The sequence below is a fragment of the Oncorhynchus masou genome, chromosome 24 (assembly GCF_036934945.1).
Source record: "Oncorhynchus masou masou isolate Uvic2021 chromosome 24, UVic_Omas_1.1, whole genome shotgun sequence".
NCBI lineage: Eukaryota > Metazoa > Chordata > Actinopteri > Salmoniformes > Salmonidae > Oncorhynchus > Oncorhynchus masou.
The window spans coordinates 25,779,293-25,802,723 of record NC_088235.1 but is presented as its reverse complement, the minus strand read 5'-3'; the positions used below and the strand labels follow the sequence as shown (position 1 = coordinate 25,802,723).

The window sequence follows — 23,431 nt, the reverse complement described above, 5'->3', positions numbered from 1 at the left end:
TAGGCGTCTACTATTACGCAGAGCTGTATATTAGGCGTCTACGCTATACACAGAGCTGTATATTAGGCGTCTACGCTATACACAGAGCTGTATATTAGGCGTCTACTATTACGCAGAGCTGTATATTAGGCATCTACTATTACGCAGAGCTGTATATTAGGCTTCTACGCTATACACAGAGCTGTATATTAGGTGTCTACTATTACACAGAGCTGTATATTAGGCGTCTACTATTACACAGAGCTGTATATTAGGAATCTTCTATTACGCAGAGCTGTATATTAGGCATCTACTATTACGCAGAGCTGTATATTAGGCGTCTACTATTACACAGAGCTGTATATTAGGTGTCTACTATTACACAGAGCTGTATATTAGGCGTCTACTGTTACACAGAGCTGTATATTAGGCGTCTACGCTATACGCAGAGCTGTATATTAGGCGTCTACGCTATACACAGAGCTGTATATTAGGCGTCTACTATTACGCAGAGCTGTATATTAGGCATCTACTATTACGCAGAGCTGTATATTAGGCTTCTACGCTATACACAGAGCTGTATATTAGGTGTCTACTATTACACAGAGCTGTATATTAGGCGTCTACTATTACACAGAGCTGTATATTAGGAATCTTCTATTACGCAGAGCTGTATATTAGGCATCTACTATTACGCAGAGCTGTATATTAGGCGTCTACTATTACACAGAGCTGTATATTAGGTGTCTACTATTACACAGAGCTGTATATTAGGCGTCTACTGTTACACAGAGCTGTATATTAGGCGTCTACTATTACACAGAGCTGTATATTAGGCATCTACTATTACGCAGAGCTGTATATTAGGCGTCTACTATTACGCAGAGCTCTATATTAGGCATCTACGCTATACACAGAGCTGTATATTAGGCGTCTACTATTACACAGAGCTGTATATTAGGTGTCTACTATTACACAGAGCTGTATATTAGGCGTCTACTATTACACAGAGCTGTATATTAGGCGTCTACTATTACTCAGAGCTGTATATTAGGCGTCTACGCTATACATAGAGCTGTATATTAGGCGTCTACGCTATACACAGAGCTGTATATTAGGCGTCTACGCTATACACAGAGCTGTATATTAGGCATCTACTATTACACAGAGCTGTATATTAGGTGTCTACTATTACACAGAGCTGTATATTAGGCTTCTACTATTACACAGAGCTGTATATTAGGCATCTACTATTACACAGAGCTGTATATTAGGCATCTACTATTACGCAGAGCTGTATATTAGACGTCTACGCTATACACAGGGCTGTATATTAGGCGTCTACTATTACACAGAGCTGTGTATTAGGCATCTACTATTACACAGAGCTGTATATTAGGCGTCTACGCTATACACAGAGCTGTATATTAGGCGTCTACTATTACACAGAGCTGTATATTAGGCGTCTACTATTACGCAGAGCTGTATATTAGGCGTCTACGCTATACACAGAGCTGTATATTAGGCGTCTACGCTATACACAGAGCTGTATATTAGGCGTCTACTATTACGCAGAGCTGTATATTAGGCATCTACTATTACGCAGAGCTGTATATTAGGCTTCTACGCTATACACAGAGCTGTATATTAGGTGTCTACTATTACACAGAGCTGTATATTAGGCGTCTACTATTACACAGAGCTGTATATTAGGAATCTTCTATTACGCAGAGCTGTATATTAGGCATCTACTATTACGCAGAGCTGTATATTAGGCGTCTACTATTACACAGAGCTGTATATTAGGTGTCTACTATTACACAGAGCTGTATATTAGGCGTCTACTGTTACACAGAGCTGTATATTAGGCGTCTACGCTATACGCAGAGCTGTATATTAGGCGTCTACGCTATACACAGAGCTGTATATTAGGCGTCTACTATTACGCAGAGCTGTATATTAGGCATCTACTATTACGCAGAGCTGTATATTAGGCTTCTACGCTATACACAGAGCTGTATATTAGGTGTCTACTATTACACAGAGCTGTATATTAGGCGTCTACTATTACACAGAGCTGTATATTAGGAATCTTCTATTACGCAGAGCTGTATATTAGGCATCTACTATTACGCAGAGCTGTATATTAGGCGTCTACTATTACACAGAGCTGTATATTAGGTGTCTACTATTACACAGAGCTGTATATTAGGCGTCTACTGTTACACAGAGCTGTATATTAGGCGTCTACTATTACACAGAGCTGTATATTAGGCATCTACTATTACGCAGAGCTGTATATTAGGCGTCTACTATTACGCAGATTTCTATATTAGGCATCTACGCTATACACAGAGCTGTATATTAGGCGTCTACTATTACACAGAGCTGTATATTAGGCGTCTACTATTACACAGAGCTGTATATTAGGCGTCTACTATTACGCAGAGCTGTATATTAGGCGTCTACGCTATACACAGAGCTGTGTATTAGGCGTCTACTATTACACAGAGCTGTATATTAGGCATCTACTATTACGCAGAGCTGTATATTAGGCATCTACTATTACGCAGAGCTGTATATTAGGCGTCTACGCTATACACAGAGCTGTATATTAGGTGTCTACTATTACACAGAGCTGTATATTAGGCGTCTACTATTACACAGAGCTGTATATTAGGCATCTACTATTACGCAGAGCTGTATATTAGGCATCTACTATTACGCAGAGCTGTATATTAGGCGTCTACTATTACACAGAGCTGTATATTAGGTGTCTACTATTACACAGAGCTGTATATTAGGCGTCTACTATTACACAGAGCTGTATATTAGGCATCTACTATTACGCAGAGCTGTATATTCGGCGTCTACTATTACGCAGAGCTCTATATTAGGCATCTACGCTATACACAGAGCTGTATATTAGGCGTCTACTATTACACAGAGCTGTATATTAGGCGTCTACTATTACACAGAGCTGTATATTAGGCGTCTACGCTATACACAAAGCTGTATATTAGGCGTCTACTATTACACAGAGCTGTATATTAGGCGTCTACTATTACACAGAGCTGTATATTAGGCGTCTACTATTACACTTAGCTGTATATTAGGCGTCTACTATTACACAGAGCTGTATATTAGGCGTCTACTATTACACAGAGCTGTATATTAGGCGTCTACTATTACACAGAGCTGTATATTAGGCGTCTACGCTATACACAAAGCTGTATATTAGGCGTCTACTATTACACAGAGCTGTATATTAGGCGTCTACTATTACTCAGAGCTGTATATTAGGCGTCTACGCTATACACAGAGCTGTATATTTGGCGTCTACGCTATACACAGAGCTGTATATTAGGCGTCTACGCTATACACAGAGCTGTATATTAGGCATCTACTATTACACAGAGCTGTATATTAGGTGTCTACTATTACACAGAGCTGTATATTAGGCTTCTACTATTACACAGAGCTGTATATTAGGCATCTACTATTACACAGAGCTGTATATTAGGCATCTACTATTACGCAGAGCTGTATATTAGACGTCTACGCTATACACAGGGCTGTATATTAGGCGTCTACTATTACACAGAGCTGTGTATTAGGCATCTACTATTACACAGAGCTGTATATTAGGCGTCTACGCTATACACAGAGCTGTATATTAGGCGTCTACTATTACACAGAGCTGTATATTAGGCGTCTACTATTACGCAGAGCTGTATATTAGGCGTCTACGCTATACACAGAGCTGTATATTAGGCGTCTACGCTATACACAGAGCTGTATATTAGGCGTCTACTATTACGCAGAGCTGTATATTAGGCATCTACTATTACGCAGAGCTGTATATTAGGCTTCTACGCTATACACAGAGCTGTATATTAGGTGTCTACTATTACACAGAGCTGTATATTAGGCGTCTACTATTACACAGAGCTGTATATTAGGAATCTTCTATTACGCAGAGCTGTATATTAGGCATCTACTATTACGCAGAGCTGTATATTAGGCGTCTACTATTACACAGAGCTGTATATTAGGTGTCTACTATTACACAGAGCTGTATATTAGGCGTCTACTGTTACACAGAGCTGTATATTAGGCGTCTACGCTATACGCAGAGCTGTATATTAGGCGTCTACGCTATACACAGAGCTGTATATTAGGCGTCTACTATTACGCAGAGCTGTATATTAGGCATCTACTATTACGCAGAGCTGTATATTAGGCTTCTACGCTATACACAGAGCTGTATATTAGGTGTCTACTATTACACAGAGCTGTATATTAGGCGTCTACTATTACACAGAGCTGTATATTAGGAATCTTCTATTACGCAGAGCTGTATATTAGGCATCTACTATTACGCAGAGCTGTATATTAGGCGTCTACTATTACACAGAGCTGTATTTTAGGTGTCTACTATTACACAGAGCTGTATATTAGGCGTCTACTGTTACACAGAGCTGTATATTAGGCGTCTACTATTACACAGAGCTGTATATTAGGCATCTACTATTACGCAGAGCTGTATATTAGGCGTCTACTATTACACAGAGCTGTATATTAGGCATCTACTATTACACAGAGCTGTATATTAGGTGTCTACTATTACACAGAGCTGTATATTAGGCGTCTACTATTACACAGAGTTGTATATTAGGCGTCTACTATTACTCAGAGCTGTATATTAGGCGTCTACGCTATACACAGAGCTGTATATTAGGCGTCTACGCTATACACAGAGCTGTATATTAGGCGTCTACGCTATACACAGAGCTGTATATTAGGCATCTACTATTACACAGAGCTGTATATTAGGTGTCTACTATTACACAGAGCTGTATATTAGGCTTCTACTATTACACAGAGCTGTATATTAGGCATCTACTATTACACAGAGCTGTATATTAGGCATCTACTATTACGCAGAGCTGTATATTAGACGTCTACGCTATACACAGGGCTGTATATTAGGCGTCTACTATTACACAGAGCTGTGTATTAGGCATCTACTATTACACAGAGCTGTATATTAGGCGTCTACGCTATACACAGAGCTGTATATTAGGCGTCTACTATTACACAGAGCTGTATATTAGGCGTCTACTATTACGCAGAGCTGTATATTAGGCGTCTACGCTATACACAGAGCTGTATATTAGGCGTCTACGCTATACACAGAGCTGTATATTAGGCGTCTACTATTACGCAGAGCTGTATATTAGGCATCTACTATTACGCAGAGCTGTATATTAGGCTTCTACGCTATACACAGAGCTGTATATTAGGTGTCTACTATTACACAGAGCTGTATATTAGGCGTCTACTATTACACAGAGCTGTATATTAGGAATCTTCTATTACGCAGAGCTGTATATTAGTCATCTACTATTACGCAGAGCTGTATATTAGGCGTCTACTATTACACAGAGCTGTATATTAGGTGTCTACTATTACACAGAGCTGTATATTAGGCGTCTACGCTATACGCAGAGCTGTATATTAGGCGTCTACGCTATACACAGAGCTGTATATTAGGCGTCTACTATTACGCAGAGCTGTATATTAGGCATCTACTATTACGCAGAGCTGTATATTAGGCTTCTACGCTATACACAGAGCTGTATATTAGGTGTCTACTATTACACAGAGCTGTATATTAGGCGTCTACTATTACACAGAGCTGTATATTAGGAATCTTCTATTACGCAGAGCTGTATATTAGGCATCTACTATTACGCAGAGCTGTATATTAGGCGTCTACTATTACACAGAGCTGTATATTAGGTGTCTACTATTACACAGAGCTGTATATTAGGCGTCTACTGTTACACAGAGCTGTATATTAGGCGTCTACTATTACACAGAGCTGTATATTAGGCATCTACTATTACGCAGAGCTGTATATTAGGCATCTACTATTACGCAGAGCTCTATATTAGGCATCTACGCTATACACAGAGCTGTATATTAGGCGTCTACTATTACACAGAGCTGTATATTAGGCGTCTACTATTACACAGAGCTGTATATTAGGCGTCTACTATTACGCAGAGCTGTATATTAGGCGTCTACGCTATACACAGAGCTGTATATTAGGCGTCTACTATTACACAGAGCTGTATATTAGGCATCTACTATTACGCAGAGCTGTATATTAGGCATCTACTATTACGCAGAGCTGTATATTAGGCGTCTACGCTATACACAGAGCTGTATATTAGGTGTCTACTATTACACAGAGCTGTATATTAGGCGTCTACTATTACACAGAGCTGTATATTAGGCATCTACTATTACGCAGAGCTGTATATTAGGCATCTACTATTACACAGAGCTGTATATTAGGCGTCTACTATTACACAGAGCTGTATATTAGGTGTCTACTATTACACAGAGCTGTATATTAGGCGTCTACTATTACACAGAGCTGTATATTAGGCATCTACTATTACGCAGAGCTGTATATTAGGCGTCTACTATTACGCAGAGCTCTATATTAGGCATCTACGCTATACACAGAGCTGTATATTAGGCGTCTACTATTACACAGAGCTGTATATTAGGCGTCTACTATTACACAGAGCTGTATATTAGGCGTCTACGCTATACACAAAGCTGTATATTAGGCGTCTACTATTACACAGAGCTGTATATTAGGCGTCTACTATTACACAGAGCTGTATATTAGGCGTCTACTATTACACTTAGCTGTATATTAGGCGTCTACTATTACACAGAGCTGTATATTAGGCGTCTACTATTACACAGAGCTGTATATTAGGCGTCTACTATTACACAGAGCTGTATATTAGGCGTCTACGCTATACACAAAGCTGTATATTAGGCGTCTACTATTACACAGAGCTGTATATTAGGCGTCTACTATTACACAGGGCTGTATATTAGGCGTCTACTATTACACAGAGCTGTATATTAGGCGTCTACTATTACACAGAGTTGTATATTAGGTGTCTACTATTACACAGAGCTGTATATTAGGCATCTACTATTACACAGAGCTGTATATTAGGCGTCTACTATTACACTGAGCTGTATATTAGGCGTCTACTATTACACAGAGCTGTATATTAGGCGTCTACGCTATACGCAGAGCTGTATATTAGGTGTCTACTATTACACAGAGCTGTATATTAGGCATCTACTATTACACAGAGCTGTATATTAGGCGTCTACTATTACACAGAGCTGTATATTAGGCGTCTACTATTACACAGAGCTGTATATTAGGCGTCTACGCTTATTAGGCGTCTACTATTACACAGAGCTGTATATTAGGCATCTACGCTATACACAGAGCTGTATATTAGGCGTCTACTATTACACAGAGCTGTATATTAGGCGTCTACTATTACGCAGAGCTGTATATTAGGCATCTACTATTACACAGAGCTGTATATTAGGCGTCTACGCTTATTAGGCGTCTACTATTACACAGAGCTGTATATTAGGCGTCTACGCTATACACAGAGCTGTATATTAGGTGTCTACTATTACACAGAGCTGTATATTAGGCGTCTACTATTACACAGAGCTGTATATTAGGCGTCTACGCTTATTAGGCGTCTACTATTACACAGAGCTGTATATTAGGCGTCTACGCTTATTAGGCGTCTACTATTACACAGAGCTGTATATTAGGTGTCTACTATTACACAGAGCTGTATATTAGGCGTCTACTATTACACAGAGCTGTATATTAGGCATCTACTATTACACAGAGCTGTATATTAGGTGTCTACTATTACACAGAGCTGTATATTAGGCGTCTACTATTACACAGAGCTGTATATTAGGCGTCTACTATTACTCAGAGCTGTATATTAGGCGTCTACGCTATACACAGAGCTGTATATTAGGCGTCTACGCTATACACAGAGCTGTATATTAGGCGTCTACGCTATACACAGAGCTGTATATTAGGCATCTACTATTACACAGAGCTGTATATTAGGTGTCTACTATTACACAGAGCTGTATATTAGGCTTCTACTATTACACAGAGCTGTATATTAGGCATCTACTATTACACAGAGCTGTATATTAGGCATCTACTATTACGCAGAGCTGTATATTAGACGTCTACGCTATACACAGGGCTGTATATTAGGCGTCTACTATTACACAGAGCTGTGTATTAGGCATCTACTATTACACAGAGCTGTATATTAGGCGTCTACGCTATACACAGAGCTGTATATTAGGCGTCTACTATTACACAGAGCTGTATATTAGGCGTCTACTATTACGCAGAGCTGTATATTAGGCGTCTACGCTATACACAGAGCTGTATATTAGGCGTCTACGCTATACACAGAGCTGTATATTAGGCGTCTACTATTACGCAGAGCTGTATATTAGGCATCTACTATTACGTAGAGCTGTATATTAGGCTTCTACGCTATACACAGAGCTGTATATTAGGTGTCTACTATTACACAGAGCTGTATATTAGGCGTCTACTATTACACAGAGCTGTATATTAGGAATCTTCTATTACGCAGAGCTGTATATTAGGCATCTACTATTACGCAGAGCTGTATATTAGGCGTCTACTATTACACAGAGCTGTATATTAGGTGTCTACTATTACACAGAGCTGTATATTAGGCGTCTACTGTTACACAGAGCTGTATATTAGGCGTCTACGCTATACGCAGAGCTGTATATTAGGCGTCTACGCTATACACAGAGCTGTATATTAGGCGTCTACTATTACGCAGAGCTGTATATTAGGCATCTACTATTACGCAGAGCTGTATATTAGGCTTCTACGCTATACACAGAGCTGTATATTAGGTGTCTACTATTACACAGAGCTGTATATTAGGCGTCTACTATTACACAGAGCTGTATATTAGGAATCTTCTATTACGCAGAGCTGTATATTAGGCATCTACTATTACGCAGAGCTGTATATTAGGCGTCTACTATTACACAGAGCTGTATATTAGGTGTCTACTATTACACAGAGCTGTATATTAGGCGTCTACTGTTACACAGAGCTGTATATTAGGCGTCTACTATTACACAGAGCTGTATATTAGGCATCTACTATTACGCAGAGCTGTATATTAGGCGTCTACTATTACGCAGAGCTCTATATTAGGCATCTACGCTATACACAGAGCTGTATATTAGGCGTCTACTATTACACAGAGCTGTATATTAGGAATCTTCTATTACGCAGAGCTGTATATTAGGCATCTACTATTACGCAGAGCTGTATATTAGGCGTCTACTATTACACAGAGCTGTATATTAGGTGTCTACTATTACACAGAGCTGTATATTAGGCGTCTACTGTTACACAGAGCTGTATATTAGGCATCTACTATTACACAGAGCTGTATATTAGGCATCTACTATTACGCAGAGCTGTATATTAGGCGTCTACTATTACGCAGAGCTCTATATTAGGCATCTACGCTATACACAGAGCTGTATATTAGGCGTCTACTATTACACAGAGCTGTATATTAGGCGTCTACTATTACACAGAGCTGTATATTAGGCGTCTACTATTACGCAGAGCTGTATATTAGGCATCTACGCTATACACAGAGCTGTATATTAGGCGTCTACTATTACACAGAGCTGTATATTAGGCATCTACTATTACGCAGAGCTGTATATTAGGCATCTACTATTACGCAGAGCTGTATATTAGGCGTCTACGCTATACACAGAGCTGTATATTAGGTGTCTACTATTACACAGAGCTGTATATTAGGAATCTTCTATTACGCAGAGCTGTATATTAGGCATCTACTATTACGCAGAGCTGTATATTAGGCGTCTACTATTACACAGAGCTGTATATTAGGTGTCTACTATTACACAGAGCTGTATATTAGGCGTCTACTGTTACACAGAGCTGTATATTAGGCGTCTACGCTATACGCAGAGCTGTATATTAGGCGTCTACGCTATACACAGAGCTGTATATTAGGCGTCTACTATTACGCAGAGCTGTATATTAGGCATCTACTATTACGCAGAGCTGTATATTAGGCTTCTACGCTATACACAGAGCTGTATATTAGGTGTCTACTATTACACAGAGCTGTATATTAGGCGTCTACTATTACACAGAGCTGTATATTAGGAATCTTCTATTACGCAGAGCTGTATATTAGGCATCTACTATTACGCAGAGCTGTATATTAGGCGTCTACTATTACACAGAGCTGTATATTAGGTGTCTACTATTACACAGAGCTGTATATTAGGCGTCTACTGTTACACAGAGCTGTATATTAGGCGTCTACTATTACACAGAGCTGTATATTAGGCATCTACTATTACGCAGAGCTGTATATTAGGCGTCTACTATTACGCAGAGCTCTATATTAGGCATCTACGCTATACACAGAGCTGTATATTAGGCGTCTACTATTACACAGAGCTGTATATTAGGAATCTTCTATTACGCAGAGCTGTATATTAGGCATCTACTATTACGCAGAGCTGTATATTAGGCGTCTACTATTACACAGAGCTGTATATTAGGTGTCTACTATTACACAGAGCTGTATATTAGGCGTCTACTGTTACACAGAGCTGTATATTAGGCATCTACTATTACACAGAGCTGTATATTAGGCATCTACTATTACGCAGAGCTGTATATTAGGCGTCTACTATTACGCAGAGCTCTATATTAGGCATCTACGCTATACACAGAGCTGTATATTAGGCGTCTACTATTACACAGAGCTGTATATTAGGCGTCTACTATTACACAGAGCTGTATATTAGGCGTCTACTATTACGCAGAGCTGTATATTAGGCATCTACGCTATACACAGAGCTGTATATTAGGCGTCTACTATTACACAGAGCTGTATATTAGGCATCTACTATTACGCAGAGCTGTATATTAGGCATCTACTATTACGCAGAGCTGTATATTAGGCGTCTACGCTATACACAGAGCTGTATATTAGGTGTCTACTATTACACAGAGCTGTATATTAGGAATCTTCTATTACGCAGAGCTGTATATTAGGCATCTACTATTACGCAGAGCTGTATATTAGGCGTCTACTATTACACAGAGCTGTATATTAGGTGTCTACTATTACACAGAGCTGTATATTAGGCGTCTACTGTTACACAGAGCTGTATATTAGGCGTCTACGCTATACGCAGAGCTGTATATTAGGCGTCTACGCTATACACAGAGCTGTATATTAGGCGTCTACTATTACGCAGAGCTCTATATTAGGCATCTACTATTACGCAGAGCTGTATATTAGGCTTCTACGCTATACACAGAGCTGTATATTAGGTGTCTACTATTACACAGAGCTGTATATTAGGCGTCTACTATTACACAGAGCTGTATATTAGGAATCTTCTATTACGCAGAGCTGTATATTAGGCATCTACTATTACGCAGAGCTGTATATTAGGCGTCTACTATTACACAGAGCTGTATATTAGGTGTCTACTATTACACAGAGCTGTATATTAGGCGTCTACTGTTACACAGAGCTGTATATTAGGCGTCTACTATTACACAGAGCTGTATATTAGGCATCTACTATTACGCAGAGCTGTATATTAGGCGTCTACTATTACGCAGAGCTCTATATTAGGCATCTACGCTATACACAGAGCTGTATATTAGGCGTCTACTATTACACAGAGCTGTATATTAGGAATCTTCTATTACGCAGAGCTGTATATTAGGCATCTACTATTACGCAGAGCTGTATATTAGGCGTCTACTATTACACAGAGCTGTATATTAGGTGTCTACTATTACACAGAGCTGTATATTAGGCGTCTACTGTTACACAGAGCTGTATATTAGGCATCTACTATTACACAGAGCTGTATATTAGGCATCTACTATTACGCAGAGCTGTATATTAGGCGTCTACTATTACGCAGAGCTCTATATTAGGCATCTACGCTATACACAGAGCTGTATATTAGGCGTCTACTATTACACAGAGCTGTATATTAGGCGTCTACTATTACACAGAGCTGTATATTAGGCGTCTACTATTACGCAGAGCTGTATATTAGGCATCTACGCTATACACAGAGCTGTATATTAGGCGTCTACTATTACACAGAGCTGTATATTAGGCATCTACTATTACGCAGAGCTGTATATTAGGCATCTACTATTACGCAGAGCTGTATATTAGGCGTCTACGCTATACACAGAGCTGTATATTAGGTGTCTACTATTACACAGAGCTGTATATTAGGCATCTACTATTACGCAGAGCTGTATATTAGGCGTCTACTATTACGCAGAGCTGTATATTAGGCGTCTACTATTACGCAGAGCTCTATATTAGTCATCTACGCTATACACAGAGCTGTATATTAGGCGTCTACTATTACACAGAGCTGTATATTAGGCGTCTACTATTACACAGAGCTGTATATTAGGCGTCTACTATTACACAGAGCTGTATATTAGGCGTCTACTATTACACAGAGCTGTATATTAGGCGTCTACTATTACACAGAGCTGTATATTAGGCGTCTACTGTTACACAGAGCTATATATTAGGCGTCTACTATTACACAGAGCTGTATATTAGGCGTCTACTATTACACAGAGCCGTATACTAGGCGTCTACTGTTACACAGAGCTGTATATTAGGCGTCTACTATTACACAGAGCTGTATATTAGGCGTCTACTATTACACAGAGCTGTATATTAGGCGTCTACTATTACACAGAGCTGTATATTAGGCGTCTACTATTACACAGAGCTGTATTTTTGGTGTCTATTACACAGGGCTGTATTTTTGGTGTCTACTATTACACAGAGCTGTATTTTAGGCGTCTATGCTATACACAGAGCTGTATTTTAGGCGTCTATGCTATACACAGAGCAGTATTTTAGGCGTCTATGCTATCCACAGAGCTGTATTTTTGGTGTCTACTATTACACAGAGCTTTATTTTTGGCATCTACGCTATACACAGAGCTGTATTTTAGGCGTCTACGCTATACACAGAGCTGTATTTTAGGCGTCTACGCTATACACAGAGCTGTATTTTAGGTGTCTACGCTATACACAGAGCTGTATTTTAGGCGTCTACGCTATACACAGAGCTGTATTTTAGGTGTCTACGCTATACATAAAGCTGGCATCCGGATATAAAGAGATGGTTTCCTCTCCCTGCAGCTTTGACAACTACTCTGCCAATGTGATGGTCGATGGGAAACCAGTGAATCTGGGTCTATGGGATACAGCAGGACAGGAAGACTACGACAGACTCCGACCACTGTCCTATCCACAGACGGTAACACACACACAGCTTCTAACCCATTTTCTTTCTGTGAAGGATTGATTTGCTATCTACTAATCGCAGAAGAGCTATTCTTCCAGTCTGTCCCATGTGGAGTCAGGTGATTCCGTGGTTGGTTGATCTCAGTGGTTTCACCCTAAGGTCTGTCTCTTTATGGTTCTCCCCAGGATGTGTTCTTGATATGCTTCTCCCTGGTCAGCCCGGCCTCCTTTGAGAACGTCCGAGCTAAGGTCAGTACTGAACCTACCTGCTCACAGACACAGGAACAGGGGACCTGCCGAGCCTGACCTAAAGAAGCACATCTATAGCTCTCCCTGGTTCATGTTTTATAGCTATAGTCCTGATATAGAGAGAGTTTGGCCATTGTGGTTTCAACTCAAAAGCATTACGATGCTCTTAGATGACATCACACACCTTTCTATGTGTCAAACTCTCTCTGTATATGACTCTGGTTATGTTATGATTCACTAAATTTGATTTGGTGTTTTTAAAAGATATGTGAGGTTTTTCAGCAGTGTCTAATGGTGTTCTATTGTGTTTTACTGCGTTCTGCTATTCTGTTCTACACTATCCATAATAGTCCTATAATCCATCTATGTCCATAAATCAGATTAGAGGTTATATTTCTATATCTCTGTTCTACCCAGCCTTAATCTCCATATTTGACCTAATGACCTTTACCCTCTGTATGTGGCGTGTCTCAGTGGTACCCAGAGGTGAGACACCACTGCCCCAACACCCCCATCATCCTGGTGGGCACTAAACTGGATCTGAGAGATGACAAGGACACCACAGAGAGGCTGAGGGACAAGAAGCTGTCCCCCATCACCTACCCCCAGGGCCTGGCCATGGCACGGGAGATAGGTCAGTCTGTGTGGATGTCTGCCCATCCATCGCCCACATTCGGAACAGCTAATGTATTTGTATTGGTATTTGTATTTATTATGGATCGCCATTAGGCAGCAGCTACTCTTCCTGGGATCCAGCAAAATTTAAGGCAGTTATACAATTTAAAAAACATTGCAAAACATTCACAGATTTCACAACACACTGTGTGCCCTCAGGCCCCTACTCCACCACTACCACATATCTACAATACAAAATACCTGTGTATAGTAGGTATGTTATTGTATGTATGCATGTGTCTGTGCCTATGTTGCCTATGCTGTATTTTTTATCTGTTTATTAAATCACATTCTACTGCTTGCATCAGTTACTTGATGTGGAATAGAGTTCCATGTAGTCCTTGCTCTATGCAGTGCTGTGCGCCTCCCATAGTCTGTTCTGGACTTGGGGACTGTGAAGAGACCTCTTGTGTGCATGGGTTTCCGAGCTATGCGCCAGTAGCCCAAAGAGACACCCGGGTGCACTCAACATGTCAATACCTCTCATAAATACAAGTAGAGATGAAGTCAATTCCTCCTGCACTTTGAGCCAGGAGAGATTGACATGCATATTATTGTTAGTTCTCTGTGTATATTCAAGGGCCAGCTGTGCTGCCCTGTTCTGAACCTATTGTAATTTTCCTAAGTCCTTTTTTTGTGGCACCTGACCACACGACTGAACAGTGGTCCAAGTGGAACAAAACTAGGGCCTGTAGGACCTGCCTTGTTGATAGTTTTGTTAAGATGGTAGAGCAGCACTTTATTACGGACAGACTTCACCTGATCTCTGACTGTATCAACATGTTTTGACCATGACGGTTTAAAATCCAGGGTTACTCTAAGCAGTTTAGTCACCTCAACTTGCTCAAATTCCACATGATTTATTACAAGATTTAGTTGTGGTTTAGTGAATGATTTGTCCCAAATACAATGCTTTTAGTTGTATAAATATTTACGACTAACTTATTCCTTACTAACCACTCTGAAACTAACTGCAGCTCTTTGTTAAGCCATTTTTTTGAAGAAGCTTCTCCTATATGTTGGAGAGGCTTCCATTAAAAAACACCCTCTGTGTTCTGTCAGACACTCTTTATCCACAATATAGCAGGGGGTGTAAAAATGACAATACTTGTCTTTCATAGTTTGGACAGATATACTTTGTGTAGTGGCAACGTTTGTTGCTGGCATGTCATGACTAAGTTTGCTAATCTTGCCAATGAAAAATAAAAGTAATTGGCAATATCAGTTGGTTTTGTGATGAATGAGCCATCTGATTCAATGAATGATGGGGCGGAGTTTGCCTTTTTTCCCAAAATGTAATTTAAGGTGCTCTAAAGCTTTTTACTATCATTCTTTATGTCATTTAGCTTTGTTTCATAGTGTAGATTCTTATTTTTATTCAGTTTAGTCACATAATTTCTCAATTTGCAATACAGTTGCCAATCGGTTGTGCAGCCAGACTTATTTGCCATTCCTTTAGCCTCATCCCTCTCAACCATAACATTTTTAAATTCCTCATCAATCCACATGGATTTGACAGTTTTTACAGTCATTTTCTTTTTTACCTTTATCCCATCCTCCTTATAAAACGTGTTTTGTTTCCAGAAGGTATCGAAATTGTCAACAAATGTTACACCCGTTTCAGCTGCAATAATCATGTAGCCAGTTGTGAAGAGAAAGAATCCTGCAAAAGCATTCATGCCACGATTCATTGAGGGCACAAGGCCAATTATGATGGGTATTTTTTTAGTGTCTAGCAATCAGCTCTTTAAAATCTAGTTTCAACTGTTCAGAGCTGTCCTTCATAATGTAAGTAAAACCCACATGGACTACGATAGAATCAATTTGCCCTGATGTAGTGCATTTGGGAGCAGCTTGGTAATGTCATTTACTCCATCTCCGAGATAGGAACAGTCACATTTCTTACCATGGAGCTGCCCAAAATCATGGCTGACGAGAAGGATGAGGAAAGCCGCCCACTCCCATGCTTCACAGGATGTTGCAGGCCTCCGACAGATGGAGAGGCCCTGCTCAATTCAGAGCGGGAACGGAAGGTTGTCTACGTCGACTTCAAAATCGTAGTAGTAGGCACTGCGGCCGCAGACACCGGTACCCCCAGAGACGAAGGTGCAGGAAGATCAAGCTCCTGGATGGCTAAACAATTCATTATTTGAATCCGCTCCGGACCTCTCGATGGGAGTGTAGACTACTTTGTGGGAGGCCGCTGTCTTTAGCTTCCACGGCTCGTGACATGCGACCATCGTTGATTGCCTTGCTCCTCTTGCTGTGCTCCTTCGACTCAGCTATAAGATAGAGGAGTCCCGGGCAACACCTGCAAGTCGGATAATGACAAACGACAAGGGGGAGATGCATCCAACAAGCGCAAACGCCATCCAGCCACCAGCGTAGAAAAGGTAATCATTCCACTCTGCGTTTCCCCCAGTTTCTTACATGGGCAGGCAACATGCGTGATCAAGGAAGCCACCTCATGCCTATAATCCTTGGCAAGCAAACAATTGCTGCATTGTAAGTCTGAGTGATCCGGTTTGTCCTGAAACAAAGCGTAGACCGAGGGCTCCATTGGAAAACTCATCTGGGACTAACTTCGTTAGCTTGATGGCTAGCAGCTTAGCGGCTCTGTCAAGTAGGCAGAGCCGCTTGACCTGTCTGCTAAGCAGCATTCCGGGACAATCTCAATCACCAGCCTGCTCCTTTAATGACACATTTTCTTGCAGCTTAATCAACTGTCAGTGATGTAACATCTACCCATCTGAAGATCTGTTTGGCTTCTTCTGACAACTTTGTCACATTTGTGACCAAGAAGGGGTTCTGGATGAGCAGCAGCAGTTCTCTTCCAACAGTGAAGTCATCAAAGCTTGCCTTGAAGTTCTCCATCAGCTTCTGGATGAAATCTACATGGTTGGAAACCTCTGTCTCCTGGAAAGCCCGGACTGCTGTTATCATATCACAACTGTGTTGTCCTGTCCCTGCAGCTCAACAGTCAGTTGATTTGAGGTGTGATGTAATGTCTGTCCCTCTTCCAATCATGGCGGGAGCTCCATCTTTGGTGTTTGAGACCATGGTCTTCAGATCTATCCCCCTTTTTGTCAACATCCCTTTGATGACCTCATGGGTTTCCTCTACCTGTGTGTGCTTCTAGATGGGTTAAGCCCAACAGCTCCTCACAGAATTCCTTCTTTGTTTCGTTATAAAATCTGACAAACACCAGAAGCTGGGCATTATCAGTGTTATCTGTTGATTCATCCACAGCTAATGAAATGCATGGTGCATTCTGAATGACCGCATCATATGGTGAAGTTAAATCTTCAGCTAATATTTCAGTTCTCCTCATTGCTGTGAATCTGACAGCGCGATCTGTTTGATCTTTTCTCTGAGCTCATCCTTTTTGTTCACCTTCAAGGAAGGTGTCAGCATCTTCACACATGCGTCCTTTTACCATCTCAGCGTCTGAAAAGGTTTTTGTTTTCCCAAAACCCAAGCGATCCTCAGTGAACACTCCATTGCACGTTGTTAGTCTGTCAGGGAATTGACAAGGACTTTGGTGGACCTTTTTCATATTGGGATTTGAGTTGGTTAATCTTGTTTGTTCTCACCTCTGTGTGTGTGTGTGTGTGTGTAGGGGATACATCTGATCAAATTTACTATCCCTGGTGTCATAATGGAGCCTAACATTGGCACTTTTCACAAGAGTTACGGACTTGCTGCATATCAGACACATTGGTTTTGTGCTAGTTTGGGGGAGAATGAATTAACTGTTCAGTCCAGTCGTGTTTCAATAAACAGTTTTTCGCATCAACTTTTTAAAATTTTTAACAAGCCATATAAAACAAAGAGCTTAGTTACCAGTATATCTGTGATATTAACAGTTGAACTGCGGTCACATCTTTCTGCCTGCTTGTCCCAAGGTTCCGCAGAGGTTATTTGGAATGATATGATTGGGTAAGACTGGGCCTGTTGTATTTGCATATAGCCACGCTATTGGATTGGCACTTGTAGAGGTGGGTGTTGCTTCATGAGAGAGCGAGAAAGAGAGGCTGCTGCGCATTTTTATTTTTTTATTTTAAAGCTGTCTAACGAGGCACACCTGTTAAATGAAATGTATTCCAGGTGACTACCTACTACTGTACCTAATGAAGCTGGTTGACAAAATACCAAGAGTGTGCAAAGCTGTCATCTTAGCAAATGGTGGCTACTTTGAAGAATCTCAAATATCAAATATATTTTGATTTGTTAACACTTTTTCAGTTACTACATGATTCCATATGTATTATTTCATAGTTTGGATGTCTTCACTATTATTCTACAATAAAGTAGGTGTGTCCAAACTTTTTTTTTTGGTACTGTATATATAAAAAATTACAGCGTTCTCACAAATTTGATGATATAATCGTGAAGTCCATTCACAAGATTAGGGCATATGATACCGAAGTATAGCGGGGTGGTTACATTCACAGGGTATTGCCCCAAACAGCAAGTGACCCTCTGTGCTTGATGTCATATGTCTGAGTCTGTACCTTTTTTAAAGGGATAGTGTGAGATTTTGGCAATTAAGCCCTTTATCTATTTACTAAATGTCAGATGAACTAATGGATAAAATACTTAATTTGATTATAGATGTGTAATAAAGATGTTTGTTTGTGTGTGGTGGTCAGGTGCTGTGAAGTACCTGGAGTGCTCGGCCCTGACCCAGCGAGGGTTGAAGACGGTATTTGACGAGGCCATCCGTGCTGTGCTGTGCCCCCCACCCGTCAAGAAGAGGGGCAAGAGGTGCACAGTGTTCTGAGGGCTCTTATTGTTCCAGGATCAACCTCCAACATAGTGGCCATCGTCATGACGATACATCTGGTACACTAAAACATCACCATAACAATCACTACTTCTCTTCGGGACAAGTCCTAACTTGAAACACCACGTAACGGCAATTTTAACTGACGTTTGTGTCAATAATGGATTCATGTCAATGGAATATTTGATCTCAAGTTAGGATTGGCCCCAAGAGAAATAAATACTGGATTTTTTTTTACAATAGGAAGATCATTTGATCAGGTGTAAAGATGTGTCGTCAAGTTGCCATTTGTTTGTTTTTACACAGAGGAAAGCACTTGAGGTGTCTACTCTCACTCATATAACCCTACTCCCTCTCAGTCCTGTTAGCTTGAGTTGATACAGCACTCAAAACAGTCTGTACTGTGAATCTGTCGCTCTGGGTTGAAGTTGTTCTTAGGTACAGATTTAGGATCAACGTTCCCGCCTCAAGTCCTAAACTTGACCATTACGGGGAAAAAACACATGACCTTAGATCAGTGATTAGGGGCAATTTCACCCTACTCTGTGAAGTGAATAATGTGACAAACAGACAAGAATGACATGGGAGCTGTACAACCTGGCTACCTGAGGAATGCCTCTGATGGAGGTGCTTGCATTGGTTTAAACAATATGTCTTTATTTTCCAATTATTTTAATCTACCCATGCATGTCACTGTATGTGTGAGAGAGTAAAATTTCAAGCAGTGTCATGTTTCTGATACTATTACTGCATTGTAGTGATAGACAAGACTTTGCTCCAAACTGTTAATTCAGCAAAAGGGAAATGGATGATCACAACCGTGGTCTGTTTTATGTGTTACACAAACTGAGTATAGTGATAATGTACAAAATAATATTTAGAGGAGGAATGCATTATGGATATATCTATTTATTATGGACCTGAATATTTAGCTCTTTAATTCCAGAAGAAAAGGATAATACTAACCAGGTTTCCATCCAACCTTTTTAGTGGAAACACTTTCATGTGCAAATATTGATATATTAACTGTCATATGGAATAACCCCACTGCACCTGCGAACTGTTGGCTTGAGCGCACATGCCCATACCAGAGTGGGCACATTTGCTATTTAACAAAAAAAAATGTTTTTGTGTTGAATGAAATGGACTTGTATTCGTTTTATTTGGTACATGGGAATTTAACCGCAAAAGTAATTTTTGTGACCTACGTCATCACACAGACTTTTATCTACAAGTCAATTTGATTGAAACATTTCTCTGGTGGGAAACTGCGCATTTAAAAAAGGGGGGGGGGGATTTTAGAATGTGTGCATAAAAATCTGCCGCCAATTGGATGGAAACCTAGCTAGTAACTCACTTTTAATCTATAGATCTCATATCGCAAAACAATGTAATTAATTAACGAGTGCGTTTCTGTGGTTGTTGTAGACCTGCAGTATAACTGTTTCTTCCCCTGTAGTGGTGAGATAAAGGAATGCATTCTTCTCTGTCATCAAATAAAATAAAATTGTATTTGTCACATGCGCTGAATACAACGGTTGTGGACCGTGAAATGCTTCCAAGCCCCTAACCAATGCAGTTTTAAGAAAATGGAGTTAAGAAAATATTATTACAATAATGAGGCTATGTACAGGGGGTACCGGTGCTGCGTCAAGGGGGTACAGGTTAGTTGAGGTAATTTGTACATGTAGGTAGGGGTAAAGTGAATATAGATAATAAACAACGAGTAGCAGCAGTGTAAAAAATTAAAGGGGTGGGGGGGGGGGGGGTCAATGCAAATAGTCCAGGTGGCCATTTTTATGAATTGTGTGTTATGGCTTAGGGGTAGAAGCTGTTAAGGAGCCTTTTGGACTTAAGACTTGGTGCTCCAGTACCGCTTGCCGTGCGGTAGCAGAGAGAACAGTCTATTACTTGGGTGACTGGAGTCTTTGACAATTTTTTGGGGCCTTCCTCTGACACTGCCCAGTATATAGGTCTTGGATGGCAGGAAGCTTGGCCCCAGTGATGTACTGGACTGTACACACTACCCTCTGTAGTGTTTTATGCTTGAATGCTGAGCAGTTGCCATACCAGGAGGTGATGCAAACGGTCAGGATGCTTTTGGTACAGCTGTAGAAATTTTGAAAGATCTGGGGACCCATGCCAAGTCTTTTCTGTCTCCTGAGAGGGAAAAGTTGTTGTTGTGCCCTCTTCACAACTGTTTTGGTGTGTTTGGACCATGATAGTTTGTTGCTGATGTGGACACCAAGGAACTTGAAACTCTCGACCCGCTCCACTACAGCCCCATTGATGTGAATGGGTGTGTGTTTGGCCCTCCTTTTCCTGTAGTCCACGATCAACTCCTTTGTCTTGCTTACATTTTGGGAGAAGTTGTTGTTGTCCTGGCACTACACTGCCAGGTCTCCGACGACCTCCCTAGTGGCTGTCTCATCGTTGTCGGTGATCAGGCCTACCACCGTTGTGTCGTCAACAAACTTAATGGTGGTGTTGAAGTCGTGCTTGACCACACAGTTGTGGGTGAACAGGGAGTACAGGAGGAGACTAAGCACGCACCCCTGAGGGGCCCCCGTGTTGAGGATCAGTGTGGTAGATGTGATGTTTCCTACCCTTACTACCTGGAGGCGGCCCATCAGGGAGGTTTTTGTCCCAGGGTCCGTAGCTTAGTGATGAGCTTTGTGGGCACTATGGTGTTGAACACTGAGCTGTAGTCAATATTGAAGCATTCTCACATAGGTGTTCCTTTTGTCCAAGTGGGTGACCAGCGAGCTGAGATAACGGGGGACTTTACCTAGCAAGGTCTTGTAGATTAACTTTGCCTGTTTGATGGTTTGTCTGAGGGCATAGTAGGATTTTTTTTATACACGGATTCGTGTCCCCCTCTTTGAAATCGGCAACTCTAGCCTTTAGTTCGGTGTGGATGTTGCCTGTAATCCATGGCTTCTGGTTGGGATATGTACGTATGGTCACTGTGGGGATGACGTCGTCAATGCATTTCTTGATAAAGCCGGTGATTGAGGTGGTATATTCCTCAATGCCATTGGATGAATCCTGGAACTTATTCGTCTGTGCTAGCAAAACCAGTCCTGTAGCATTATTGTTTTATTTCACCTTAATTTAACCAGGTAGGCCAGTTGAGAACAAGTTCTCATTTACAATTGCGACCTGGCCAAGATCAAGCAAAGCGGTGCGTCTAACCAGACACCTAGGTAGTTGTCCACATCTGAGAATCACCAGCACTCCTTTATTATTAGACATTGAGAACAAAGTGTTATTGACAAATAGGCACACACCACCACCCCTTGTCTTACCGGACTGTTCTACTGTTCTATCCTACCGATGCACGGAAAAGTCAGCCAACTACATTATCCTGGTTGTTGTTCAGCCACGACTCTGTGAAACATAAGATATTACAGTGTTTAATGTCCTGTTGGTAGGATAGTCAATAACGGAGCTCATCCAGTTTATTCTCCAGTGATTGCACGTTGGCCAATTTAACGGATGGTGGAGGCGGGATACCACCTCGCCGACGAACTCTCACAAGGCACCCAGATCTGCGTCCTCTGTATCTCCGTCTTTTCTTTGTGCAAATGACAGGAATTTGGGCCTGGTCCGGGAGCAACAGTATATCTTTCGCGTCAGACTTATTCAAGAAAAAATCTTCATCCAGTTTGAGGTGTATAATCGCTGTTCTGATATCCATAAGCTGGTTTCGGTCATAGGAGATGGTAGCAGTAACATTATGTACAAAATAAGTTAAAAACAATGTGAAAAAAACACAAAATAGCACAATTGGTTAGGAGCCCGTAAAACGGCAGCTATCCCCCCCGGCACTATTATTATTTGTCATAAATATGTTGTCTGGCATAACAACTGTCTGGTTGAATAATGAGTGTCTGGTCCTGTCCAAGTTGTCAATACTGCCTCTCGGTAGCCATTTTTCCTGAGACACAAATCTCGGAGCAGCTAACCATTCCTCAGACATAATTTCATCCTATTCCTCAATGCTGTAGTTCAGAACTCTGAAAATATGCTAAATACTACTGCACAGATATGAACTGGTGATTCAAACCCATTGTTATTAAGAAAGCTTTTTTTAATGCACTGGCAATGAGACGACTTGTGTAATGGTTTAATTATTTTTCTTTTTTGTGACTTCACATGTCAGTGTTGTGAAATATTTACATTTTGTATAATAAATACAAATGTATATGAAACAAGTTTGTGTCAAGTGTTTTGAAGTGTACTAGTGTGTTTAATTAATTTAATCATTCTTTGTGATATATATGTGTGTGGGTTTTAATTTTTTAGCAAGAAACCACGTCTCCTGTTCCCAGACCAATGTGATTGTTTCTGTCATGATACAAATGTGTGAAGATCAAGTCTGGTTAATTTGCATACTTACAGTTTTCTGATTCTGAACTCCAGTCCAAATACT

At 40.7% G+C, this 23,431-nt stretch overlaps 1 protein-coding gene across 3 annotated transcripts in view; it reads left to right on the top strand.

Annotated features, from left to right (window-relative positions):
* The window catches only part of LOC135511952 (ras-related C3 botulinum toxin substrate 3-like), a 49,254-nt gene extending 26,047 nt beyond the window's left edge, over positions 1–23,207 (top strand). The window contains exons 3-6 of one of the 3 annotated variants that reach the window (XM_064933485.1): positions 13,182–13,299; positions 13,473–13,535; positions 14,010–14,169; positions 18,863–23,207. In XM_064933485.1, the coding sequence (XP_064789557.1) occupies positions 13,182–13,299; positions 13,473–13,535; positions 14,010–14,169; positions 18,863–18,993 (472 nt within the window). In that variant the 3' untranslated portion in view covers positions 18,994–23,207. Of the gene's footprint in view, positions 1–13,181; positions 13,300–13,472; positions 13,536–14,009; positions 14,174–18,862 lie in introns of all 3 variants that reach the window. The other 2 variants (XM_064933487.1, XM_064933486.1) reach the window with 2 other exon arrangements.
* Positions 23,208–23,431: the final 224 nt, after the last annotated feature.